Source organism: Somniosus microcephalus, chromosome 4 (assembly GCF_052327205.1).
Source record: "Somniosus microcephalus isolate GS21.2 chromosome 4, FLI_Smic_1.0, whole genome shotgun sequence".
Lineage (NCBI taxonomy): Eukaryota > Metazoa > Chordata > Chondrichthyes > Squaliformes > Somniosidae > Somniosus > Somniosus microcephalus.
In genome coordinates, this window is record NC_140990.1 from 337,579,166 (window position 1) to 337,602,771 (window position 23,606).

At 44.1% G+C, this 23,606-nt stretch overlaps 1 protein-coding gene across 20 annotated transcripts in view; it reads left to right on the forward strand.

Moving 5' to 3' along the window:
* The window catches only part of neb (nebulin), a 347,384-nt gene that overhangs the window by 159,283 nt on the left and 164,495 nt on the right, over window positions 1–23,606 (forward strand). For all 20 annotated transcript variants that reach the window (XM_085986921.1, XM_085986920.1, XM_085986925.1 and 17 more), the window contains 9 exons: window positions 650–853; window positions 946–1,050; window positions 2,938–3,045; window positions 3,192–3,503; window positions 12,845–13,048; window positions 13,141–13,245; window positions 19,084–19,191; window positions 19,338–19,649; window positions 22,109–22,312. In XM_085986921.1, the coding sequence (XP_085843047.1) occupies window positions 650–853; window positions 946–1,050; window positions 2,938–3,045; window positions 3,192–3,503; window positions 12,845–13,048; window positions 13,141–13,245; window positions 19,084–19,191; window positions 19,338–19,649; window positions 22,109–22,312 (1,662 nt within the window). The remainder of the gene's footprint in view (window positions 1–649; window positions 854–945; window positions 1,051–2,937; window positions 3,046–3,191; window positions 3,504–12,844; window positions 13,049–13,140; window positions 13,246–19,083; window positions 19,192–19,337; window positions 19,650–22,108; window positions 22,313–23,606) is intronic.

Consider the following 23,606-nt stretch of genomic DNA (forward strand, 5'->3'; position numbering starts at 1 on the left):
CTGCACACAATACTCAAGATGTGGTCTCACCAAGGCCCTGTACAACTGCAGCAAGACATCTTTGCTCCTGTACTTGAATCCTCTCGCTATGAAGGCCAACATACCATTTGCCTTCTTAACCGCCTGCTGCACCTGCATGCTTACCTTCAGCGACTGGTGCACAAGGACACCCAGGTCTCGTTGCACTTCCCCTTTTCCCAATCTATTGCCGTTCAGATAATAATCTGTCTTCCTGTTTTTGCCACCAAAGTGGATAACCTCGCATTTATCCACATTATACTGCATCTGCCATGCATCTGCCCAATCACCCAACCTGTCCAAATCATACTGGAGTTCCTCTGCATCCTCCTCACAGCACACACGCCCACCCAGCTTTGTGTCGTCTGCAAACTTGGAAATTTCAAAGTATTTTCGATGCTTTCAAAAATGTGATAAGGTATTATAGAAATTCAAGTCTTTCATTATCATAACAATAAGGATTGTAACAGATTTTTTTTATAATGATCTGTTCTATGGCCAGATTATTACTGATCCCAGTTGCATTGACGATATAGATTTTGTTACTGGATAAACACAAGTTATTTTATGACATCTGCTATACCAATGATAAACACCGAGTTAGCAGTAAGGATTTTTCATTTTCTTCCAGAATCGATACAAAGCAGACCTTGATTGGTTAAAGGGTACTGGATGGTCTCCTCTTGGATCGCTAGATGTGGTCAAAGCCAAAAAAGCTGGAGAGATCCTGAGTGAGAAAAATTACCGCCAGCCCCCAACGAAGTTTACGTTCACCAGCTTGCCTGACTCCATGGATCTGGCTCTGGCAAAGAATAATGCACACCTTATGAACAAGGTTGTTTTACGTTCATTGATTAGGTTAATTGGAAAATATGCTTTGAATGTTACCCATCAAAGTGCCAATCTTCGTGTCTATTTTTTTCCCAGCATGCATATATCAAAGCTTGGGAAGCGGACAAGACCAAAATTCATATCACGTCAGATATTCCAGAGATCTTATTAGCAAGACAGAACCAGATCAGCTGCAGTGAGGTAAGCGTGTGAAGCATTTTGAAATGCTACTTGCTTGCAGTGTTCGCTTTTATTTCACATGCAGGATACAAAGCACCTGAAACTTGAAAAACATTGTGACAAAAATGGAGCATTTTTGCCTAGCCTTAGTTTGGTGGCAGTCTCTTCACCTCAGTCACAAAGCATAATGACCTAAATGTTGGTGGTAGCTCTGCTGCCAGAATTGTGGTGGAGCAGGCTTTCTGCTGGCCCATTAACCTGGCACCAACTCCAAAAGCCTCTTTAGCAATTCTCAGGTGGGCTTCCGGCAGTGTTCCTACCTGTAACAGGAGCCAGTCTTGCGTGTGTGTGGTGGAGATATGGAAAATGTCTACTGGAGGCTTTGGGCATCAGCTGCAGTGGAGCAGGTTGGGCTTCTTGCAGGGCCATCTAAATCTCATGATGGAAGAAGCAAATCAATCACTTTTTTTCAATTCTACTCCCTGGGAGGGGGTGGAGGAAACAGTGACCAATTAGCAATTCTGGATTCTGTTTTATACCAGTATTGTTAGTCTAGGGTGTAAATGAGATACTAAAGTTGTAAAATTTGACATTGTGACATAATTTGCATGTTATTTCCCTTTTCACTCCCATATCTGGGCAGGGTCTCCCTGCTGTCACCATCACTTCAAGCAGAAAATTGCAAAGGACGGTTTCATGAGCAGGAATTTGGTATTGCGCGTTCCTAACAAATTTTACGCTGTTGCCCACCTCGGAACCACCTGAAATACGTCAAAAATCTTGACCGAAGAGTTTAAAACTCAGCTGCAGTCAGAATTAGGACCCGGCCTAACCTGATACAAATGTTCCAAAATTTTATTCAGTTGTCTCAAAAGCTATAGAAAAGTCCAGGAAGGAGATTAGCCACATTCAAACAAAAAGTTGCTTTTGAGTTTAAAAGATGCCTATTGAAATCCAAAACAGTTTGGAGGGTATTCATGAGTCAAGCCAGTTCGAATCTGGAAGCCAATTGAAACCTTTAGAGATAGGTTTGACTAACTAGCTGCCACCGTCGGAAAGATCAGAAAAATAACAAATACTGCATTTATAAAGGTTAACTACAAAATAATAGCTTAGCACATAGATCATAGCCATTTACTATTTCTGTTTTAGAAGTACATGACCAAAATCTTAACTAGATATCAAGGCCGGTGCAGATACCCTCGAGGCCATGAGAAATTTTGAACTCACCCATCAGAGTAATTAAAATATCGAAGCTGAACATTCTCGGACCCCAAAATTTCAATCTGGGCCAAGGTGGAATCCGACTGGATCTCTGAATTGGGGTTGGAAAATGGAGCTGAAATCAATGGAAATGGGATTCTGCCCCATTTATTAGCTGCAGCAATTTTCTAGTGGGGTGCACCCTTCTACGTCAACTGGGCATATCCTAGGGAGTTTCAGGATTGTCCTGGGAATTCCGTCTGGTGCATCTTTATAAGCCCTTAGCAGAACTATTCCTTGCTGAGAGCAGGTGTCAGTTCCGTTGAGGCCACGGAGGTTCTGTAGAGGAAGGTAGTCGATTACCTCCCTTGTCATCCAAATGGATTCTGGCCGGGCTTAAGATCTTTTCCTTCTATGATCTTTGGCTGGGGTTGAGCATGTGGTGGGGCACCTATGGCGGAGCGGTTATGGGCTGCTTTGCCTTAGAAGGGCACCACTGAAGCGCCTGTGCAGGTGCCAGCAGTGCCCACTGCAACCATGTCAATGTCTTCTTCCCTGCAGTGTGGAATGGGATCTCCACCTTCAGCCACCAGAAAGCTTACGGATTTTTCCCTCCGCATTTCAGCTGACGAAGAAATTAGGAACGCAAATTGAATCCAGTTTTGTTTTGAACCTGGCACTAAGAATATTATTTCTTCCCCATAGAAACTGTACAAACTTGTTATGGAGGAGGCAAAGAAGAAGGGCCACAACTTGCATGCTGACGCCATCTCAATCAAGGCAGCAAGAGCATCCAGAGATATTGCTAGTGATGTAAGTGGACCTGTTTATTTTGAGTCAGAGAATTGCATATTAAAAATGGCGCTACCTGTACCCTTTCTTAGAATTTTCAAACCATAGTTACACCGAGTTAAACGTGATGACTGAATGTAACGTCGTTTTCTTGATCTCTGTTTTAGTACAAATACAAAACAGCCTACCGCAAGCAGCTTGGCCACCATGTTGGATGCCGTAGCATTCAGGATGATCCCAAAATGGTCTGGTCCATGCGCGTAGCCAAGATTCAGAGCGACAGGGAGTACAAGAAGAACTTTGAGAAAAGTAAGACCAAGTACAACATTCCAGTCGACATGCTGGACATCCAATTGGCCAAGAAATGCCAAACCCTGGTCAGTGATGTTGACTACAGACGTTACCTGCACCAGTGGACCTGTCTGCCAGACCAGAACGATGTGATCCAGGCAAAGAAGGCTTATGAGTTGCAGAGTGATGTGAGTACCTTCCTAAAAATCCCTTTGAAAATTCTTGAGAAGTTGGTCAGAAAACTTGGGGAATACCATTCTTTGTAATGAAAGATTTACAAGGGTGTGGATTTGGTCCAGTTGGCCATTGTATCAGAGATGGAAAGGTGAATATTTGAGCCAAGTTGTGTACTCATTGGCTTCCTGTTGACCAAGAGCTGTTTCGAAGCTGAGATCTTCGTGGATAGCACGTTTAACGAGGTGGTCACACCGCAGGTAAAGAGTGCACAGGCAGACAGGAAATGGGTGACCACCAGACAGAGTAAAAGAACTAGGAAGGTAGTGCAGGAGTGCCCTGGGTCCATCTCCCTCTCCAACAGATTTTCCGTTCTGGATACTGCTGGGGGAGATGGTTTCTCAGGGCAATGCAGCAAGAGCCAAGTCCGCGGCACTATGAGTGGCTCAGCTGCACAGGAGGGGAGGTAAGAGTGGGAGAGCAATAGTGATAGGGGATTCTATCATAAGGGGAACAGATAGATGTTCCTGTGGCTGCAGACGTGACTCCAGGATGGTATGTTGCTTCCCTGGTGCCAGGGTCAAGGATGTCACTGAACGGTTGCAGGGCATTCTGAAGGGGTAGGATGAATAGTCAGAGGTCGTGGCTCACATTGGTACCAATGACATGGGTAGAAAGAGGGATGAGGTCCTGCAACAAGAATTTAGGGAGCTAGGTAGCAGATTATAAAGCAGGACCTCAAACGTTGTAATCTCTGGATTTCTCCCGGTGCCACGTGCTAGTGAGTATAGGAATAGGAGGATAGAGCAGATGAATGTGTGGCTAAAGAGTTGGTGCAGGAGGGAGGGCTTTAGTTTCCTGTATCACTAGGTCTGCTTCTGGGGAAGGTGGGACCTGTACAAGTCAGATGGGTTGCACCTGAACTGGAACGGGACCAACATCCTTGCGGGGAGGTTTGCTAGTACTGTTGTGGAGGGGTTAAATTAACTGGGCAGGGGGATGGGATACGGAGTGGAGCTATAGTAGGGGATGATGCACTGCCAAATATAGAGGAAAAAACAAGTCAGCCTGGAAGGCAGAGCAAATATGTAACGGCACAAGGGAGTGTGGCAAGGTTGGATGGCATTTATTTTAATGCAAGGAGTCTTGCGAGTAAGGTAGATGAATTGAAGGTGTTGATGAACACATGGGAGTATGATATTGTTGCTATCACGGAGACATGGTTGAGGGAGGGGCAGGACTGGCAGCTCAATATTCCGGGGTATAGAATCTTCAGGCAAGACAGAGGGGGGTGTAAAAGAGGAGGGGGTGTCGCAATATTAATCAAGGAGTCAATTACTGCTGTAAGGAGGGATGATATCTTAGCAGGTTCCTCCAATGAGGCCATATGGGTAGAACTTAAAAACAAAAAGGGGGCAAGCACTTTGCTGGGAGTGTACTAAAGGCCCCCAAACAGTCAGGAAGAGCTAGAGGAGCAGATATGTAGGTAAATCTCAGAGAAGTGTAGAAATAATAGGGTAGTAATAGTAGGGGATTTCAACTTCCCCAATATTAACTGGGATAGAGTGTGAAATGCATAGAGGGTGCAGAATTCTTAAAGTGCATCCAGGAGAGCTTTTTGAGCCAGCATGTAGAAAGTCCTACAAGAGAGGGGGCGGTACTGGACCTAATTCTAGGGAATGTAGCTGGGCAAGTGGTAGAAGTGTCAGTAGGAGAGCATTTTGGTGACAGTGACCATAATTTGGTGAGATTAAGATGGACTGGAAATAAAGGTTCTAAATTGGGGGAAGGCCGATTTTTATATGATAAGGCAGGATCTGGCCAAAGTGGGCTAGGATCAGCTACTTGTACGAATATCCACATCAGAGCAGTGGGAGTCTTTCAGAAAAAAAATAAAGAGAGTACAACACCAACATGTTCCCGTAAAGGTCAAGGGTGGGACCAACAAGCCCAGGGAACCCTGGATGTCAAGGGATATACAAGAATGGATTAGGAAAAAAAGGGAGGCTTTTGGCAGCTACAAAGGACTAAAAACAGTGGAAGCCCTAGAGGAGTATAGAAAGTGCAGGGGGGTACTTAAAAAAGAAATTAGGAGAGCGAAGAGGAGGCATGAAAAAACACTGGCGGGCAAAATAAAGGAAAATCCCAAGGTGTTTTATAAGTATATACTAGCTGGGGGAGCCTGGCTTTGCCAGGGCTGTTTTGGGCCGGGCGGTTTAAATCGAGTCCCAGGCTTTGGGGCCTGTGTCTCTGTCCCTGTGTGAATCTGCTGCTGGGCAACATTTTAAATCGAGTCCCAGGCTTTTGGGCCCTGTCTCTCTGTCCCTTTGTGAATCTGCTGCCGGGCAACATTTCTACCTTTTAATACCTTGCAAGATGAAAGTGAAAGTACTTATAAAACGTTTTTGGTAAATCTTATGTTATTTTTAAAAGAGATACTAACTTTTTCAAAGCTGGATAAGCAGAGTAGTTTGAGCTGGAAGCATTGAAGCAATGGCTGCCACATCCCTGAGATGAAAACGATTAGTCCCGCCCACACACACACACCGATTGGCCAACCATCAGGGGACTGTACTGTAGGATTGGTCAATCGTGACGGCACAGGATTGGTCAAACCTTGACGTCAGTCAATCAATGCTAAGTAGCAGATAATGAGTTTAATTTTGAAGGTTTTTTGCATAAGGCGCGAACAATTTTCGTCCGACAGAAAAGTAAATACGCTTACGACCGTCCCGGAACCGTAAGTTTTCTTCGGAGGTAACACACGCGTAGGTAGGCTCTATAACTTTCGAGCGCATAGCCGGATAGATGCACACCCGAGGACAGACAGACAGATAGACAGACAGACAGAACGATTCGTTTATATATATATAGAAGATTAAGGGCAAGAGGATAACCAGGGAAAGAGTAGGGCCCATTAGGGACAAAAGTAGCAATCTGTGTGTAGAGCCAGAAGATGTAGGTAAGGTTTTAAATGAATATTTTGCATCTGTGTTCACTGTGGAGAAGGACGATGTAGGCATAGAAATCAGGCAGGGGGATTGTGATATACTTGAACAAATTAGTATTGAGAGGGAGGAGGTACTAGCGGTTTTAGCGGGCTTAAAAGTGGATAAATCCCCAGACCTGGACGAGATGTATCCCAGGCTGCTGTGTGAGGCAAGGGAAGAGATCGCTCTGACACAAATTTTCAGAATTTCTCTGGCCACAGGGGAGGTGCTGGAGGACTGGAGGACAGCTAACACAGTATCATTATTCAAGAAGGGTAGTAGGGATAAACCAGGTAATTACAGGCCAGTGAGCCTAACATCAGTGGTACGGAAATTATTGGAAAAAATTCTGAGGGACAGAATTAGTCTCCATTTGGAGAGGCAAGGATTAATCAAGGATAGTCAGCATGGCTTTGTCAGGGAGAGATCATGTCTGACAAATCTGATTGAATTTTTTGAGGGGGTGACTAGGTGTGTGGATGAGGTTAGTGCAGTTGATGTAGTCTACATGGACTTCAGTCAGGCTTTTGACAAAGTCCCGCATGGGAGACTGGTCAAGAAGGTAAGAGCCCATGGGATCCAGGGCAATTTGGCACATTGGATCCAAAATTGGCTTAGTGGCAGGAGGCAGAGGGTGATGGTCGAAGGTTGTTTTTGTGATTAGAAGCCTGTGTCCAGTGGTGTACCACGGGGATCGGTGCTGGGTCCTTTGCTGTTTGTAGTGTACATTAAAGATTTAGATATGAATGTAGGAGGTATGATCAGTAAGTTTGCAGATGACATGAAAATTGGTGGAGTGGTAAATAGCAAGGAGGGAAGCCTCAGGCTATAGGACGACATAGACAGGTTGGTTAGATGGGCAGAACAGTTGAAAATGGAATTTAACCCTGAACAGTGTGAGGTGATGCATTTTGGGAGGACTAACAAGGCACGGAAATACACAATAAATGGTGGGACCCTAGGAAGGACAGAGGATCAGAGAGACCTTGGTGTGCATATACATAGATCTCTGAAGGCAGCAGGACAGGTAGATAAGGTGGTTAAAAAGGCATATGGGATGCTTCCATTCATTAGCCGAGGCATAGAATATAAGAGCAGGGAGGTTATGATGGAGCTGTATAAAACGCTAGTTAGGCCACAGCTGGAATACTGTGTGCAGTTCTGGTCGCCAGACTATAGGAAGGATGTGATTGCATTGGAGAGGGTGCAGAGGAGATTCACCAGGATGTTACCTGGGCTGGAGGGCTTCAGCTATGAAGAGAGACTGGACAGGCTGGGGTTGTTTTCCTTAGAGCAGAGAAGGCTGAGGGGGGACCTGATTGAGGTGTACAAAATTATGAGGGGCATAGATAGGGTAGATAAAAAGGAACTTTTCCCCTTGGTAAAGGGGTCAATAACCAGGGGGCATAGTTTCAAGGTAAGGGACAACTTTTTCACCCAGAGGGTGGTTGGAATCTGGAACTCACTGCCAGAAAGGGTGGTAGAGGCAGGAACCCTCACAACATTCGAGAAGCATTTAGATGAGCACTTGAAACGGCATAGCATACAAGGCTACGGACCAAGTGCTGGAAAATGGGATTAGATTAGACAGGGCTTGATGGCCTGCGCAGACTCGATGGGCCGAAGGGCCTCTTTCTGTGATGTATAACTCTATGACCCTATGGGGGAAAAATTCAGTATCGGCCCGTTTGGGGCGCGATTATCGGCCATGTGCAAAGTTTAGCGCCTGGCGCTAATTATCGCCTCCAACAGCAAACTTGGCTTTTATCGCCCCTGGAGGTGATTGGAGCGCTAAATCAGGCGCTTCACACCTGTCTTAAGGCGCAAAGGCCGAGGAGCAAGGCGTTACCTCAGAGCGCTGGCGAAGCAAGGAAAGGCAAATCAAAATAAACCTGCAAAGTGCTGCTCAGTACTCAAAACTCCTTCACACAGCGTTGAATCTCTCCAGAAGTCTCTCTCTCTCTCAAAATGCGTGGTGCAAAAATGTCACCGACAAAAAAAGGCAGGAGGCGGTCGCCTTTAAATAGTGCTCCCCTAGTCCCTTTCTGACAGCATAACGCTCCCCTCAACCTGTCGTTGCTAGTGGCAGGCGGTAAGGCAGGGGGCACCACTCAATACCCGGTCCGGGGCGCTAACGGGGCGTTGCGCACTCGACTGACGTCACAATCTGCCGGCGCAGGAGATCGTGGCGGTAGTGTTTAGCGCCGCCGCAAAATGTCTAGTTAATTTCGCGAGCGGCGCAAACATCGTCGCAGCCGGGCGCTAGTTACTTTGCGCCCCATTAGCGCCCTCTTAAGGCGCTAACGGGAGGCGCAAACAACTGAATTTCCCCCCCTATGACCCTAAGAAATGCCAGACCCCGGTCAGTGACATAGAGTACAGACATGTCTACACCAGTGGACATGTCTGCCAGACCAGAATGATGTGATACAGACACGGAAAGCATATCATTTACAGAATGATTGGAGTGCCTCCTGAAAATGTGAAAGTTTGTTTGAAAATCCTGAGAGGTGTTTCAGCAAACCTGGGCAATAGCCCTCCTTTTAATCAGGGAGCACAGATTTGGTTCAATTGACTATTGTATTAAAGATAGATACGCTGAGGTTTGAGCCAAATTGAATTCTTATTGGTGGTAAATTCAGAATTTTGGTTTCGTAATCCTAGATCATCATTCATTTTAATATTAATATATCATTGAATCATAGAATAACACCGCACAGAAAGAGGCCATTCGACATTTCAAAGAGCAATCCAGTTAGTTCCACTCCTCCGCTCTTTCCCCATATCCCTGCAATTTTTTCTCCTTCAAGTATTTCCCCTTTTGAAAGCTACTCTTGAATCGGTTTCCACTACCCTATCAGGCATTCCAGATCCTGACCAGTCGGTGTATATGAATTTACAGGTAAAGAAGGCTTATGATGTAACCAACAATCTGCATAGTTTTTTGTCTGTCTATAACGGACCATTCTTAGAATAAAAAGAAAATGTTATTGTTCGACAATTTCAAAATAAAATAGGTGTAAGTTACCTTTTTTTAAAGCAAGCAATATGATGTGGAAATGGCTGATGCTATAAATTTATTTTCTCAATAGTCTATGGACAAATCATAATGGCCCGGATTTTGTGGTGGTAATGATGGTGAACTGTCAGCATTCGTCATCATTACCCCTTTGAAACTGACCGTAACTTCAGGATTTAGCGCATGCACAGCTAAACACGGAAGTAGTGAAGTTGCAGTCAGTCATTCTCTGCTCTGCCACAGGCTGCTCTGTCGAACTCCCCATAGCCGACAATCAGTGAAATCAGTTGAACTGATGAAAAGCTAAGCTTTGCCACTGTAATATCGCTGTTAAATACCCCATAAAAAGTTAGGTCTTGTTGGAATAGGTGTAACTGGGATTTTAATGGCTTATTGATTGCTGAACAACCGTTCTGGTCCTGAAAAACAAAATTTATATTTGTAGAATATCAAATTTGTCCATTATGATAGAAAATGACTAGATTATTAAAATAATGAAAATATTTTCAAATTTTTAAAAAAGTTTGTTGATGATATTTCAGCTTCTACCTTAAACCCATGTGTACGCCCCAAACTTTATTTTGCTCCTTTTAAAAATTATAAAAAGTGAATTGATAATCAATGCTTTTTATTTCCTGGTTTGCTGTCTGTGATAATTCTTTAATGTCATTGGCTGCTTAGACAGCTTGATGACATCACTGTTTCTCTACAGTAGGAATCCCCTTTTGACACTGCTACAATCAAGTTAACGTCGAGAAAGCTCAAGTTTTCGCCACAGAGATCACAAAATCTTTGTGGGCAGCTTTCTTCGAGGTCAGCGGTGAGCGTTGTCGCTTCACCACTGATTGCAAATTCTGGGCCATTATATTCAGCTTTTTGTGTTCAAGATGTTACTGAGCTCCTATAACCAGTGCTGCAGTATTGCATACTGTAGGTATATTTCCCTCTGGTCACTATGTAAGTGAAAGAAACCATTGCAAATATGAATTCAGCTTCCCCCTTTTATAATTATGCCCCCAATTTTATATTTCATTTTCTTTGAAGGAGAATCACCTTTTGACCTTCGCTTGAAAATATTATCCGGATAAATAGGATTATTTCTGATTATGCATATTTATTTTTAAAATGAAAGGGGCTAAATCAAGAAATATACAATGGTTGTGTAAAACATTGAAATGAAAAAAAATAGATGTGGGATCCATCGATTAGTGCCACCTGGACTCAATTGCAATCTTCTCTCTAAATCAGAAGGTTGTGTGGTTTGAACAACCTTCTGTAACCCGAGTAATTAACCTGGGCTGACAGTCCAGTAGAATACTGAGGGAGTGCCATCTTTATGATGCGACATTAAACCGAGGCCCCTTCTGCCTGTTCAGGTGGATATCAGTGATCCCATGGTGCTATTCAAAGAAGAGCAGACAGGATGTTCTTTCAATTCCTTCCTCCCCTCCTAACCCCCCCGTCTCTGCACCTGCTTAATATCTGTTACATCTTCAGCTTTTTCCAGTTCTGATGAAGGGTCCCAGACCTACATAGAACATAGAACATAGAAACTAAGAGCAGGAGTAGGCCATTCGGCCCTTCGAGCCTGCTCCGCCATTCAACGAGATCATGGCTGATCATCCAAACCCTAGCACCTGGTCCCTACACCGACAGCCATCCCACCCAAGCCCTATCCCTGTAACCCCACATATTTAATCCCACCTAACACTAAGGGCCAGTTTTTATCATGGCCAATCAACCTAACCCGCACATCTTTGGACTGTGGGAGGAAACCGGAGCACCCAGAGGAAACCCACGCAAACACGGGGAGAATGTGCAAACTCCACACAGACAGTCCCCCGAGGCCGGATTTGAACCCGGGTCCCTGGCGCTGTGAGGCAACAGTGCTAACCACTATGCCACCGTGCTGCCTGAAACGTTAACTCTGTTTCTCTCTCCACGGATGCTGCCTGGCCTGCTGAGTATTTCCAGCATTTTCTGTTGTTATTTCAGATTTCCAGCATCCACAGTATTTTGCTATTATATAAGTCCTCAAAGTGTCCTGGCCAACTTTGCTTCCTCAACCATCACCATCAAAAACATATTAGCTGGCCATTCATCTTGCTGCATCCAAAATTGGCTGTCACACTTGCTGACAAAAACAACAGTCATCGCATTTCATAGAAATATTGAAGATAGGAGCAGGAGTAGGCCATTCGGCCCCTTGAGCCTGTTCCGCCATTTAATGAGATCATGGCTGATCATCCAATACCCTGTCCCTGCTTTCTCCCCATATCCCTTGATCCCCTTAGCCTTAAGAAATATATCTAACTCCTTCTTGAATATATTTAATAAGTTGGCCTCTACTGCCTTCTGTGGTAGAGAATTCCATAGGTTCACCACTCTTTGGGTGAAGAAATTCCTCCTCATCTCAGTTCTAAATGGCTTACCCCTTATCCTTAGACTGTGACCCCTGGTTCTGGACACCCCCACCACCAGGAACATCCTTCCTGCATCTAGTCTGTCCAGTCCTGTTAGAATTTTATAAGTTTCAATGCGATCCCCTCTCATTCTTCTAAACTCTAGCGAATATAAGCTTAATTGACTCAATGTGTCTTCATACATCATTCCTGCCATCCCAGGTATCAGTCTGGTGAATCTTCGCTGCACTCCCTCCATGGCAAGAACATCCTTTCTCAGACAAGGCGACCAAAACTGCACACAATACTCAAGATGTGGTCTCACCAAGGCCCTGTACAACTGCAGCAAGACATCCTTGCTCCTGTACTTGAATCCTCTCGCTATGAAGGCCAACATACCATTTGCCTTCTTAACCGCCTGCTGCACCTGCATGCTTACCTTCAGCGACTGGTGCACAAGGACACCCAGGTCTCGTTGCACTTCCCCTTTTCCCAATCTATTGCCGTTCAGATAATAATCTGTCTTCCTGTTTTTGCCACCAAAGTGGATAACCTCGCATTTATCCACATTATACTGCATCTGCCATGCATCTGCCCAATCACCCAACCTGTCCAAATCATACTGGAGTTCCTCTGCATCCTCCTCACAGCACACACGCCCACCCAGCTTTGTGTCGTCTGCAAACTTGGAAATTTCAAAGTATTTTCGATGCTTTCAAAAATGTGATAAGGTATTATAGAAATTCAAGTCTTTCATTATCATAACAATAAGGATTGTAACAGATTTTTTTTATAATGATCTGTTCTATGGCCAGATTATTACTGATCCCAGTTGCATTGACGATATAGATTTTGTTACTGGATAAACACAAGTTATTTTATGACATCTGCTATACCAATGATAAACACCGAGTTAGCAGTAAGGATTTTTCATTTTCTTCCAGAATCGATACAAAGCAGACCTTGATTGGTTAAAGGGTACCGGATGGTCTCCTCTTGGATCGCTAGATGTGGTCAAAGCCAAAAAAGCTGGAGAGATCCTGAGTGAGAAAAATTACCGCCAGCCCCCAACGAAGTTTACGTTCACCAGCTTGCCTGACTCCATGGATCTGGCTCTGGCAAAGAATAATGCACACCTTATGAACAAGGTTGTTTTACGTTCATTGATTAGGTTAATTGGAAAATATGCTTTGAATGTTACCCATCAAAGTGCCAATCTTCGTGTCTATTTTTTTCCCAGCATGCATATATCAAAGCTTGGGAAGCGGACAAGACCAAAATTCATATCATGTCAGATATTCCAGAGATCTTATTAGCAAGACAGAACCAGATCAGCTGCAGTGAGGTAAGCGTGTGAAGCATTTTGAAATGCTACTTGCTTGCAGTATTCGCTTTTATTTCACATGCAGGATACAAAGCACCTGAAACTTGAAAAACATTGTGACAAAAATGGAGCATTTTTGCCTAGCCTTAGTTTGGTGGCAGTCTCTTCACCTCAGTCACAAAGCATAATGACCTAAATGTTGGTGGTAGCTCTGCTGCCAGAATTGTGGTGGAGCAGGCTTTCTGCTGGCCCATTAACCTGGCACCAACTCCAAAAGCCTCTTTAGCAATTCTCAGGTGGGCTTCCGGCAGTGTTCCTACCTGTAACAGGAGCCAGTCTTGCGTGTGTGTGGTGGAGATATGGAAAATGTCTACTGGAGGCTTTGGGCATCAGCTGCAGTGGAGCAGGTTGGGCTTCTTGCAGGGCCATCTAAATCTCATGATGGAAGAAGCAAATCAATCACTTTTTTTCAATTCTACTCCCTGGGAGGGGGTGGAGGAAACAGTGACCAATTAGCAATTCTGGACACCTGTTTTATACCAGTATTGTTAGTCTAGGGTGTAAATGAGATACTAAAGTTGTAAAATTTGACATTGTGACATAATTTGCATGTTATTTCCCTTTTCACTCCCATATCTGGGCAGGGTCTCCCTGCTGTCACCATCACTTCAAGCAGAAAATTGCAAAGGACGGTTTCATGAGCAGGAATTTGGTATTGCGCGTTCCTAACAAATTTTACGCTGTTGCCCACCTCGGAACTGTTAAGTATGTGTATTGTATTGAACAATTAACACAAAGACTTAAACGTATAACTCAAACAGGTCTTTACTGGTTGGAGGTAGGGACTATACGTAGGTCTTTACTTCATGCCCACAGGCGGGAACTGAGGGGAGATCAGTACCCACAGTACTATTTATACCCCTATGGCCAGGAGTGGTACTGCGTATCACTACGCCCAACAAGTAGTGCAGTCCTGTCCATAGGTTCAAAGTAGCACACATATTACATACACAACATTCCTCCCTTCCTAGCTTTACAGTCATCTCCCCATTTAACATAACGTAATAACATATATACATATATAACTTCAGGTTTACATAACAGAATAACATAGATACATAAATAACTTCATGTCAAAACAGATCACAGATTCAATCTCTACGAACAGTTGCAACATACTCTTAGTGGGAACAGTTTACAGGTTCAGTCTCTGTGGGAACAGTTCGTAAATTCAGTCTCTGATCTTAATTCGTTCCAGACAGCATCTTTTCGTAGTGTTCGGCCGGAGGTAGTAGAAGTAACAATATTTTAAACAATTATTATTTTCGGCCTCTTCTTTTTCTTTTCTGCCTTTTTACAACTCTTGTCGTTCCCATCTTCTCGGCGGACAGCTGTAATGCTACCAACTCTCTATGTTCTTTAGACCTTAAGTGCTTCCTCCGGATTTCAGCACTTTGGGAGTTTCCATCACAATTTGGGCATACCACATCCTCGTAGTATTCACTATCACTCAACAGGTCGAGAGGCCCTTCTACTTCTTCCTTACCCAACTGGACGCTATCCGACTGCTGTTCCTTCTCTATCTCTCTTACTTCCCGTAGTAGAGCCACCTTCTTCCGATGTTCCGTAGACTTTTGGTGCTCCTCCATGATTTCTGCACTTTGGGGGTCGAAGTTACAAGCTGGGCAGGACAGGACATCGTAATATTCGGAGTCGTCTGACAGGTCATGGTAATATTCGGTGTCGTCCTGAGCTAGGCCAGCGAGAGGGTCGTCTATTTCCTCCATACCCAGCTGGACGTTAGCCAGCTCTTGTTCCAAATCCAGACATCTTTCCTGAAGAGACTTCTTCATGTGTACCTCTGCATCCAGCTTTTTCTGGGCTTTCAGCAAGTCGTTTACTAGTGACCTCATTTGTGATTTTAATACTTCAACTTCCTTTGGAGATTGATTGCTCGGACTATGCAGTCCCTCTACCGGAGCAGCTGTTTCAGCGGTCTGTTGTTCTACATTGACGTGAGTCAGCGTACTTTTGGCATCCAATGGCTGCTCTGTTGCAGTCGTTTCAGTCTGTGTCGTCACATCAGCCATCTCAATGACTTTTGAGAGCTCCGAACCCTTTTCCTTTGAAGATCGCAGCTCGTGTTCAAGTTTTTCCCATTTCAGAGTCTTGTCCCTCAGCATATGAAGGAGTTGGCTGACCATTAACTCTTCTGACACCAGATTATGGCACGCACCTTCAGAACCTGAATCAGCTTTGATTCGTTCGGCCTCCTCGCGCAGATGGTTGGTGTGCTCCTGCTCCATTTTCTCCATCAGTTGCTTCTGTTGCCTTTCCAGATTCTCCCACTCTGTAACAAAGAACTTTTTTATTTCATTCATCTCTTGCTCAAAACGGCGAATCATTTGTTCTAATTGCTGTTGTAGTTTGAAATGGAGTTGAGTTCGAGCCCAGTGTCCCTCAAAAATGTGCATATCAGTAGACTTGACAGACTCAGAATTCACTGTTAAACTATGTTGTTGTTGCTCAGTGGAATTCTGTGCTGAAACTTTGTCTTTTGCACATGGGTTGGTCTTACCATCATCAGTTCTAGAGTCTGGGCTGATTATCTGCACCGAGTTCTCACTCTTTATGGCTTTTAGCGAATGCCAGTCTATATTTATGTTTCTAAACCACTCCCAGCCTAGTAGTGGTGGACCTCCCTCCGGTAGCACATATAAGTCCATTATTTGACTTCCTTCGCCCTTGTTGGCCACTGCAACCTTTATTGTCCCGATGGGGTACACTCTCTGCCCCGTGTAGGTTGTCAATATAATCTCCGTATCCTGTAGGGGAATATGTTGGAATAACCTTCTGTAATCTTTCTTATTCATGACCGACAATGCCGATCCAGTGTCCAATTCCATTTTTACTTGGACTCCTTCTATCTGAAGAGTAACCCAAATTGTCTGGAGGTCTGCACCCTTACCAACGTTGAGTACCCTTAAGCTAGCCAGTTCAATACTGCTTGCGTCTGAATCGGACTCCTGTTCGGCCACCTTGTGTACCTTTGCGTATTTCCCTTGCGGTGACTTCTTGTTGCTGGTCTTCTTCCCTGACCTGCATACTCTAGCTATATGTCCAAGCCTACCACAAGTTCTACATTCTTGGTTTTTAAACCAACACTGGTTCTGATCATGCGTTGTCTTTCCACAACGATAACATTTGCCAGAACTCACACCCAATTTGTGTGCACTGAGCTCCGGTGACCGTAGCTGCATTACTGCCGTGCCTCTCGCTGCGGCTTCGTGTGCTGCTGCCATAGTGACCGCCTTCTCAAGCGTCAGCTCATTCTCCTCGAGCAGTCGCTTTTGTGTATCCTGTTTAAATAAACCACACACAAATTTGTCTCGTAGTGCATCTGTCAGTCCCGTTCGAAACTGGCAATATTTCGCTAATTTACGCAATTCCAGCAAATATTCAGCATTGCTTTCATGCTGTAGCTGCCTTCTGTCGTAAAATTTAAATCGTTCCGCTAGCATCAGCGGCGTGGGGTTTAGATGATCTTTCAGGACAGTAACAATCTCATCGAACGTCTTATCCGCCGGTTCATCTGGTGATAACAGGTGTTTCAATTGCCCGTATGTCTTCGCACCCATTAAATTTAATAATGTTAGAGCTTTATCTTGGTCACGAATTTTATTGGCCTTACAATAATTTTTTACTCTTTCAACATATATGGCCCAATCTTCGAGGTCACTATCAAAAGTGCTAATATTCCCGTGTTTAGGCATTGTAGATTTGCAATTTCTCAGATTTTATTTTGTTTACTTGTTATCAAAGATGGCGGCTTCCCGCTCTTGCCGTCGTCCTCCGCCCACAAAATGGCGGTTTTCCCGCGCTTGGCGGTCTTCACCCGTCCCCCGACGCCTTCTCCCTTCAGCCCCCGAGTGCGGCCCTTATCTTCACCGCGATCGATAGCCCGCGCTGTGCACCGCGGCTCTCGCACCTTGAGCTTCTGCAGCCGCCGCGCCTTTCAGTCCGAGTGCGGCCCTTATCTTTGGTTCCGATCGCTGGCCCGCGCTGCGCCTCGCACTTGAAGCGGCTCCCGGCCTCTGGCTCACCCGCTCGCGCGGCTCTTGCTCGCTCCCTCCCGGGCTCTGGCTCACCCGCTCGCGCGTTTCACCGCGGCTCTTATCAGGGATTGCGATCGCCCTTATCTTCTCCAACTTCCCCAGCCCTGTCTTTGCAGCCAACACTGCACGGCTTACCCCACCACCTAGGTTGAACAAGGAAACTGCAGAAAGACTTCTGTCAGTCGCTGGAAGCTGTCAGGGTGTTTGCTGCACTCCAGTGCTCAGTCGCTGATGGAGGCTTCAGAGTCCTAAAGCCTGTCGCTTCTAGTGGGGTGGTGATGTTTGAAACCTCTCTTCAACTGCCGCAGGGTAAGAACCTGACTCGTCGCCAGTGTTAAGTATGTGTATTGTATTGAACAATTAACACAAAGACTTAAACGTATAACTCAAACAGGTCTTTACTGGTTGGAGGTAGGGACTATACGTAGGTCTTTACTTCATGCCCACAGGCGGGAACTGAGGGGAGATCAGTACCCACAGTACTATTTATACCCCTATGGCCAGGAGTGGTACTGCGTATCACTACGCCCAACAAGTAGTGCAGTCCTGTCCATAGGTTCAAAGTAGCACACATATTACATGCACAACAGGAACCACCTGAAATACGTCAAAAATCTTGACCGAAGAGTTTAAAACTCAGCTGCAGTCAGAATTAGGACCCGGCCTAACCTGATACAAATGTTCCAAAATTTTATTCAGTTGTCTCAAAAGCTATAGAAAAGCCCAGGAAGGAGATTAGCCACATTCAAACAAAAAGTTGCTTTTGAGTTTAAAAGATGCCTATTGAAATCCAAAACAGTTTGGAGGGTATTCATGAGTCAAGCCAGTTCGAATCTGGAAGCCAATTGAAACCTTTAGAGATAGGTTTGACTAACTAGCTGCCACCGTCGGAAAGATCAGAAAAATAACAAATACTGCATTTATAAAGGTTAACTACAAAATAATAGCTTAGCACATAGATCATAGCCATTTACTATTTCTGTTTTAGAAGTACATGACCAAAATCTTAACTAGATATCAAGGCCGGTGCAGATACCCTCGAGGCCATGAGAAATGTTGAACTCACCCATCAGAGTAATTAAAATATCGAAGCTGAACATTCTCGGACCCCAAAATTTCAATCTGGGCCAAGGTGGAATCCGACTGGATCTCTGAATTGGGGTTGGAAAATGGAGCTGAAATCAATGGAAATGGGATTCTGCCCCATTTATTAGCTGCAGCAATTTTCTAGTGGGGTGCACCCTTCTACGTCAACTGGGCATATCCTAGGGAGTTTCAGGATTGTCCTGGGAATTCCGTCTGGTGCATCTTTATAAGCCCTTAGCAGAACTATTCCTTGCTGAGAGCAGGTGTCAGTTCCGTTGAGGCCACGGAGGTTCTGTAGAGGAAGGTAGTCGATTACCTCCCTTGTCATCCAAATGGATTCTGGCCGGGCTGAAGATCTTTTCCTTCTATGATCTTTGGCTGGGGTTGAGCATGTGGTGGGGCACCTATGGCGGAGCGGTTATGGGCTGCTTTGCCTTAGAAGGGCACCACTGAAGCACCTGTGCAGGTGCCAGCAGTGCCCACTGCAACCATGTCAATGTCTTCTTCCCTGCAGTGTGGAATGGGATCTCCACCTTCAGCCACCAGAAAGCTTACGGATTTTTCCCTCCGCACTTCAGCTGACGAAGAAATTAGGAACGCAAATTGAATCCAGTTTTGTTTTGAATCTGGCACTAAGAATATTATTTCTTCCCCATAGAAACTGTACAAACTTGTTATGGAGGAGGCAAAGAAGAAGGGCCACAACTTGCATGCTGACGCCATCTCAATCAAGGCAGCAAGAGCATCCAGAGATATTGCTAGTGATGTAAGTGGACCTGTTTATTTTGAGTCAGAGAATTGCATATTAAAAATGGCGCTACCTGTACCCTTTCTTAGAATTTTCAAACCATAGTTACACCGAGTTAAACGTGATGACTGAATGTAATGTCGTTTTCTTGATCTCTGTTTTAGTACAAATACAAAACAGCCTACCGCAAGCAGCTTGGCCACCATGTTGGATGCCGTAGCATTCAGGATGATCCCAAAATGGTCTGGTCCATGCGCGTAGCCAAGATTCAGAGCGACAGGGAGTACAAGAAGAACTTTGAGAAAAGTAAGACCAAGTACAACATTCCAGTCGACATGCTGGACATCCAATTGGCCAAGAAATGCCAAACCCTGGTCAGTGACGTTGACTACAGACGTTACCTGCACCAGTGGACCTGTCTGCCAGACCAGAACGATGTGATCCAGGCAAAGAAGGCTTATGAGTTGCAGAGTGATGTGAGTACCTTCCTGCAAATGGGAAATTCCATTTCAAATTCTTAAGAAGTTGGTCATAAAATTAGGGGAATACCATTCTTTGTAATGAAAGATTTACAATGTGTGGATTTAGTTCAAATGGCCATTGTACGAAAGATAGAATTGTGAAGATTTGTGCCAAATTGTATTCTCATTGGTGATAAATTCACAAATCTGCTTTAGTAATGCTAGATATCAGTTGTGTTAATATTAATACATGAATTTATTAAAATGTGCATTGTGTTTTCTATATCTCCAGGGTGATAAACTTACCTCCATCAATGTAAAAGTTATGAGAGAAATGCAAGTTACAGTTTTAGTTCCAGTTAAAGCTATTGCTCCTTCATCATGTCTTTTGGGCATGTCCGCCTATTCTTCCTTAATCAAGAAGATAGGCATTTCTTACTTTATTATTTAAAAGGCCGTGTGCGTGTTGGTACAGTAGTTTGTTTCATTATCTCAGCCGGAATCGATTCCTAGCTTTTAGTTCTGCACACTTCATCATGAAATCGCTCTGGCCCTGATAATTGTAGCAGCACCTAACTTTTGAATGAGGTGATCGCTGCCCCAGCCAGAAACAGGTCCAGCTCTCACTTGAAGGAACTCAGCGAATCTGTGTCCACCGCACGAGGCGGCAGCCTGTTCCAGAGGTCCACCATTCTCTGGGAAAAGAACCACCTCCTGACATCTAACCTAGATCTGGACTTGTACAACTTAAAAGTGTGCCTTCCCGGTCCTCCCTAACCTATTTAATTGGAACAAACTGTCAACTCAAACACAATCTATTCCCTTCATCATCTTATAAACCTTTGTTATGATTCTTACATGGGTACAAATTGCATTTGGTGAGATTATTGAACGAATGCTTAAAATGTTAATTTGATGCTCTTCTATCTGCTTCTTTTAACGCAAGTGTTAACCTGCTTATTCTGATCAGGTTAATGCCTCCTGTAAGATACCCTAGATACCCAAATACATAGGTAGAATTAGGATTTGTTTTAATCTTGTATGATTGAGGTTTTTGCTTTCTTTTTACTTATAAATGGCTTATGGATTGTACTGTAGCTAGAAATAATGAAATGGTTAAAGTTGTTCATTCCCAGGATGCCTTAGGGTATAATATGTCAAGAAATAATTTAGCTGACTGTGCTGTTTAGCTTCTGCTGGAAGTGCAGGATGTGTGATCTAAGCCTGTTGACTTCTTTTTGTCACCACATTGTGAAACAAGATAGCCAAGACAATCTTGAGACAGGAAGTGGGACAATAGGGACAAGCTGATTAGTTACATGCCAAGATGATATACATATTGACCATAGAGTCATAGAGTTATACAGCACGGATAGAGGCCCTTCGGCCCATCGTGTCCGCGCCGGCCATCAAGCCCTGTCTAATCTAATCCCATATTCCAGCATTTGGTCCGTAGCCTTGTATGCTGTGGCATTTCAAGTGCTCATCCAAATGCTTCTTAAATGTTGTGAGGGTTCCTGCCTCCACAACCCTTTCAGGCAGTGAGTTCCAGACTCCAACCACCCTCTGGGTGAAAAAGTTCTTTCTCAAATCCCCTCTAAACCTCCCGCCCTTTACCTTGAATCTATGCCCCCTAGTTATTGACCCCTCTACTAAGGGAAAAAGCTCCTCAGCATCCATCCTATCTATGCGCCTCATAATTTTGTACACCTCAATCATGTCCCCCCTCAGCCTCCTCTGCTCCAAGGAAAACAAACCCAATCTGCCCAGTCTCTCTTCATAGCTGAAGCGCTCCAGCCCTGGTAACATCCTGCTGAACCTCCTCTGCACCCTCTCCAATGCCCACCATCTGGAAGTTTGTAGGAACTTTCTCATTTCTGGGGGTCTTGTTCACAATAACACATAGTAAATCAGTAAAGCCAGTGTGCGTGACTAGAGATCTATAAAGATCCTGAGCTATCCTTAACAATTTGTCGAGAGAGTCAGAATTGAAATGATCGACAAAGGTTACGTCTCTACCCAAGGGAAATATGTGGTAATATAGATTATTTCTCTGTATGTCTACTGCTTAGAGATATTGCATGTGGCAAAGATTTGGTTGAACACAATAAAGGGATTGAGTTGCAAGCCATAACTTTGATTGTCAGATTGAAATGTTCTTACACTCCATTAAAATAATGGACATAGAAATAGTCACAGCTGCTAATATTGCCAGCAGTAATTTTTGGCCTTTTGTGATGTATCAACTATTGAAATAAAGTATGAAAAATTTCTTGCACTGTTAGAAACCAAAGAGACTAATTGTTACAAGACTGACACTTATTCCTAGCACAGTTGAGGTTACTTTAGACTGCACACTCAGCACATGCAGTTTGAACTCGCTCAGGTTTAAATGTGTGCCTAGTTTTCCTTCAACTGCCCGTATGTTTGTTTCTCCTCACCGTCCTAAACAAAAACAATTTTTGTGACCTCAGTTGGCGTACAAATCAGATTTGGAATGGCTTCGTGGTATTGGATGGAGTCCTGATGGTTCGTTGGACGTTGTGAAGGCTAAGAAAGCTGGAGAGATCCTGAGCGAAAAGAATTATCGTCAGCCCCCTAACAAGTTTTCATTTACAAGCATTCTTGATTCTCCTGAGCTGGTTTTAGCCAAGCACAATGCCCAGAATCTCAATAAAGTAAGTAACATGGTAGGTGTGACCTATACAAAAGGGACGGTCTACACCTGTGCAGAGATGGAACTGATGTTCTCGGGGTAATTTTTGATAAAGCAGTTCGGGAGCATTTAAACTAGTATGGCAGGGGGCTAGAAACCTATGTAGTGAAATAGAGGAAAGTGAAAGGCAGACAGAAATAAATGATAAAAGGGTGAGGAACAAAAAACAAAGGGCCAAACTAATTCATAAAAAATGTGAGCATAAAAAAAGCCTGAGGGTTTTATACCTTAATGCGAGAAGCATCAGGAACAAGGTAGATGAATTAGCTGTGGAAATAGAGGTTAATAATTATGACCTAATTGGGATTACGGAAACATGGTTGCAGGGTGAGCAGGGCTGGGAGCTTAACATACAGGGGTATTCAGTATTTAGGAAGGATCGACAAAAAAGAAAGGGAGGAGGGGTAGCATTGCTAGTAAAAGAGGGGATAAATGCAATTGAAAGGAAGGATATTAACTCAGTTAATACAGAATCTATATGGGTGGAGCTAAGAAATAGCGAGGGGCGAAAAACATTAATAGGAGTGGTATATAGGCCTCCAAATAGTAAAATAGAGGTTAGGGAGGGCATCACGAGGGAAATTAGAGAAGCGTGCAATAAGAGCACAGCTGTCATCATAGGTGACTTTAACTTACATATAGATTGGACTAGCCTAATCAGTAAAAATAATGAGGAGGAGGAATTCCTTGAGTGTTTGAGGGATGGTTATCTGGATCAATATGTCGAGGAACCAACTCGGGAACAGGCTATATTGGACTGGGTACTGTGCAATGAGAAGGGACTAATCAGTAATCTTGTTGTACGGGGACCCTTGGGTCAGAGCGATCATAACATGATCGATTTCTCACTCGAAATGGAGAGCGAAGAAATTGACTCAGAGACTAAGGTCCTGAATTTAAACAAGGGGAATTATGATGCCATGAGACGGGAACTGAGTAGGTCTGATTGGACAACGTTCCTGGGAGGACTGGAGGTAGATAAACAATGGCAAACATTTAAAGATAGAATGACAAAATTGCAAAAATTGTTTATACCAATCTGGCATAAAAGGAAATCTAAAAAGGTGACTCAACCGTGGATAACAGGGGAAATTAGAGACAGCATAAAATCCAAAGATAGGGCGTATAAAATAGCCAAAAAAAGCGCCAGAGCAGAAGATTGGGAACAGTTTAAGATAGAGCAAAGGAGGGCAAAGGGCATAATCAAGAGGGGCAAAATAGCTTACGAAAACAAGCTGGCGGAAAATATAAAAACT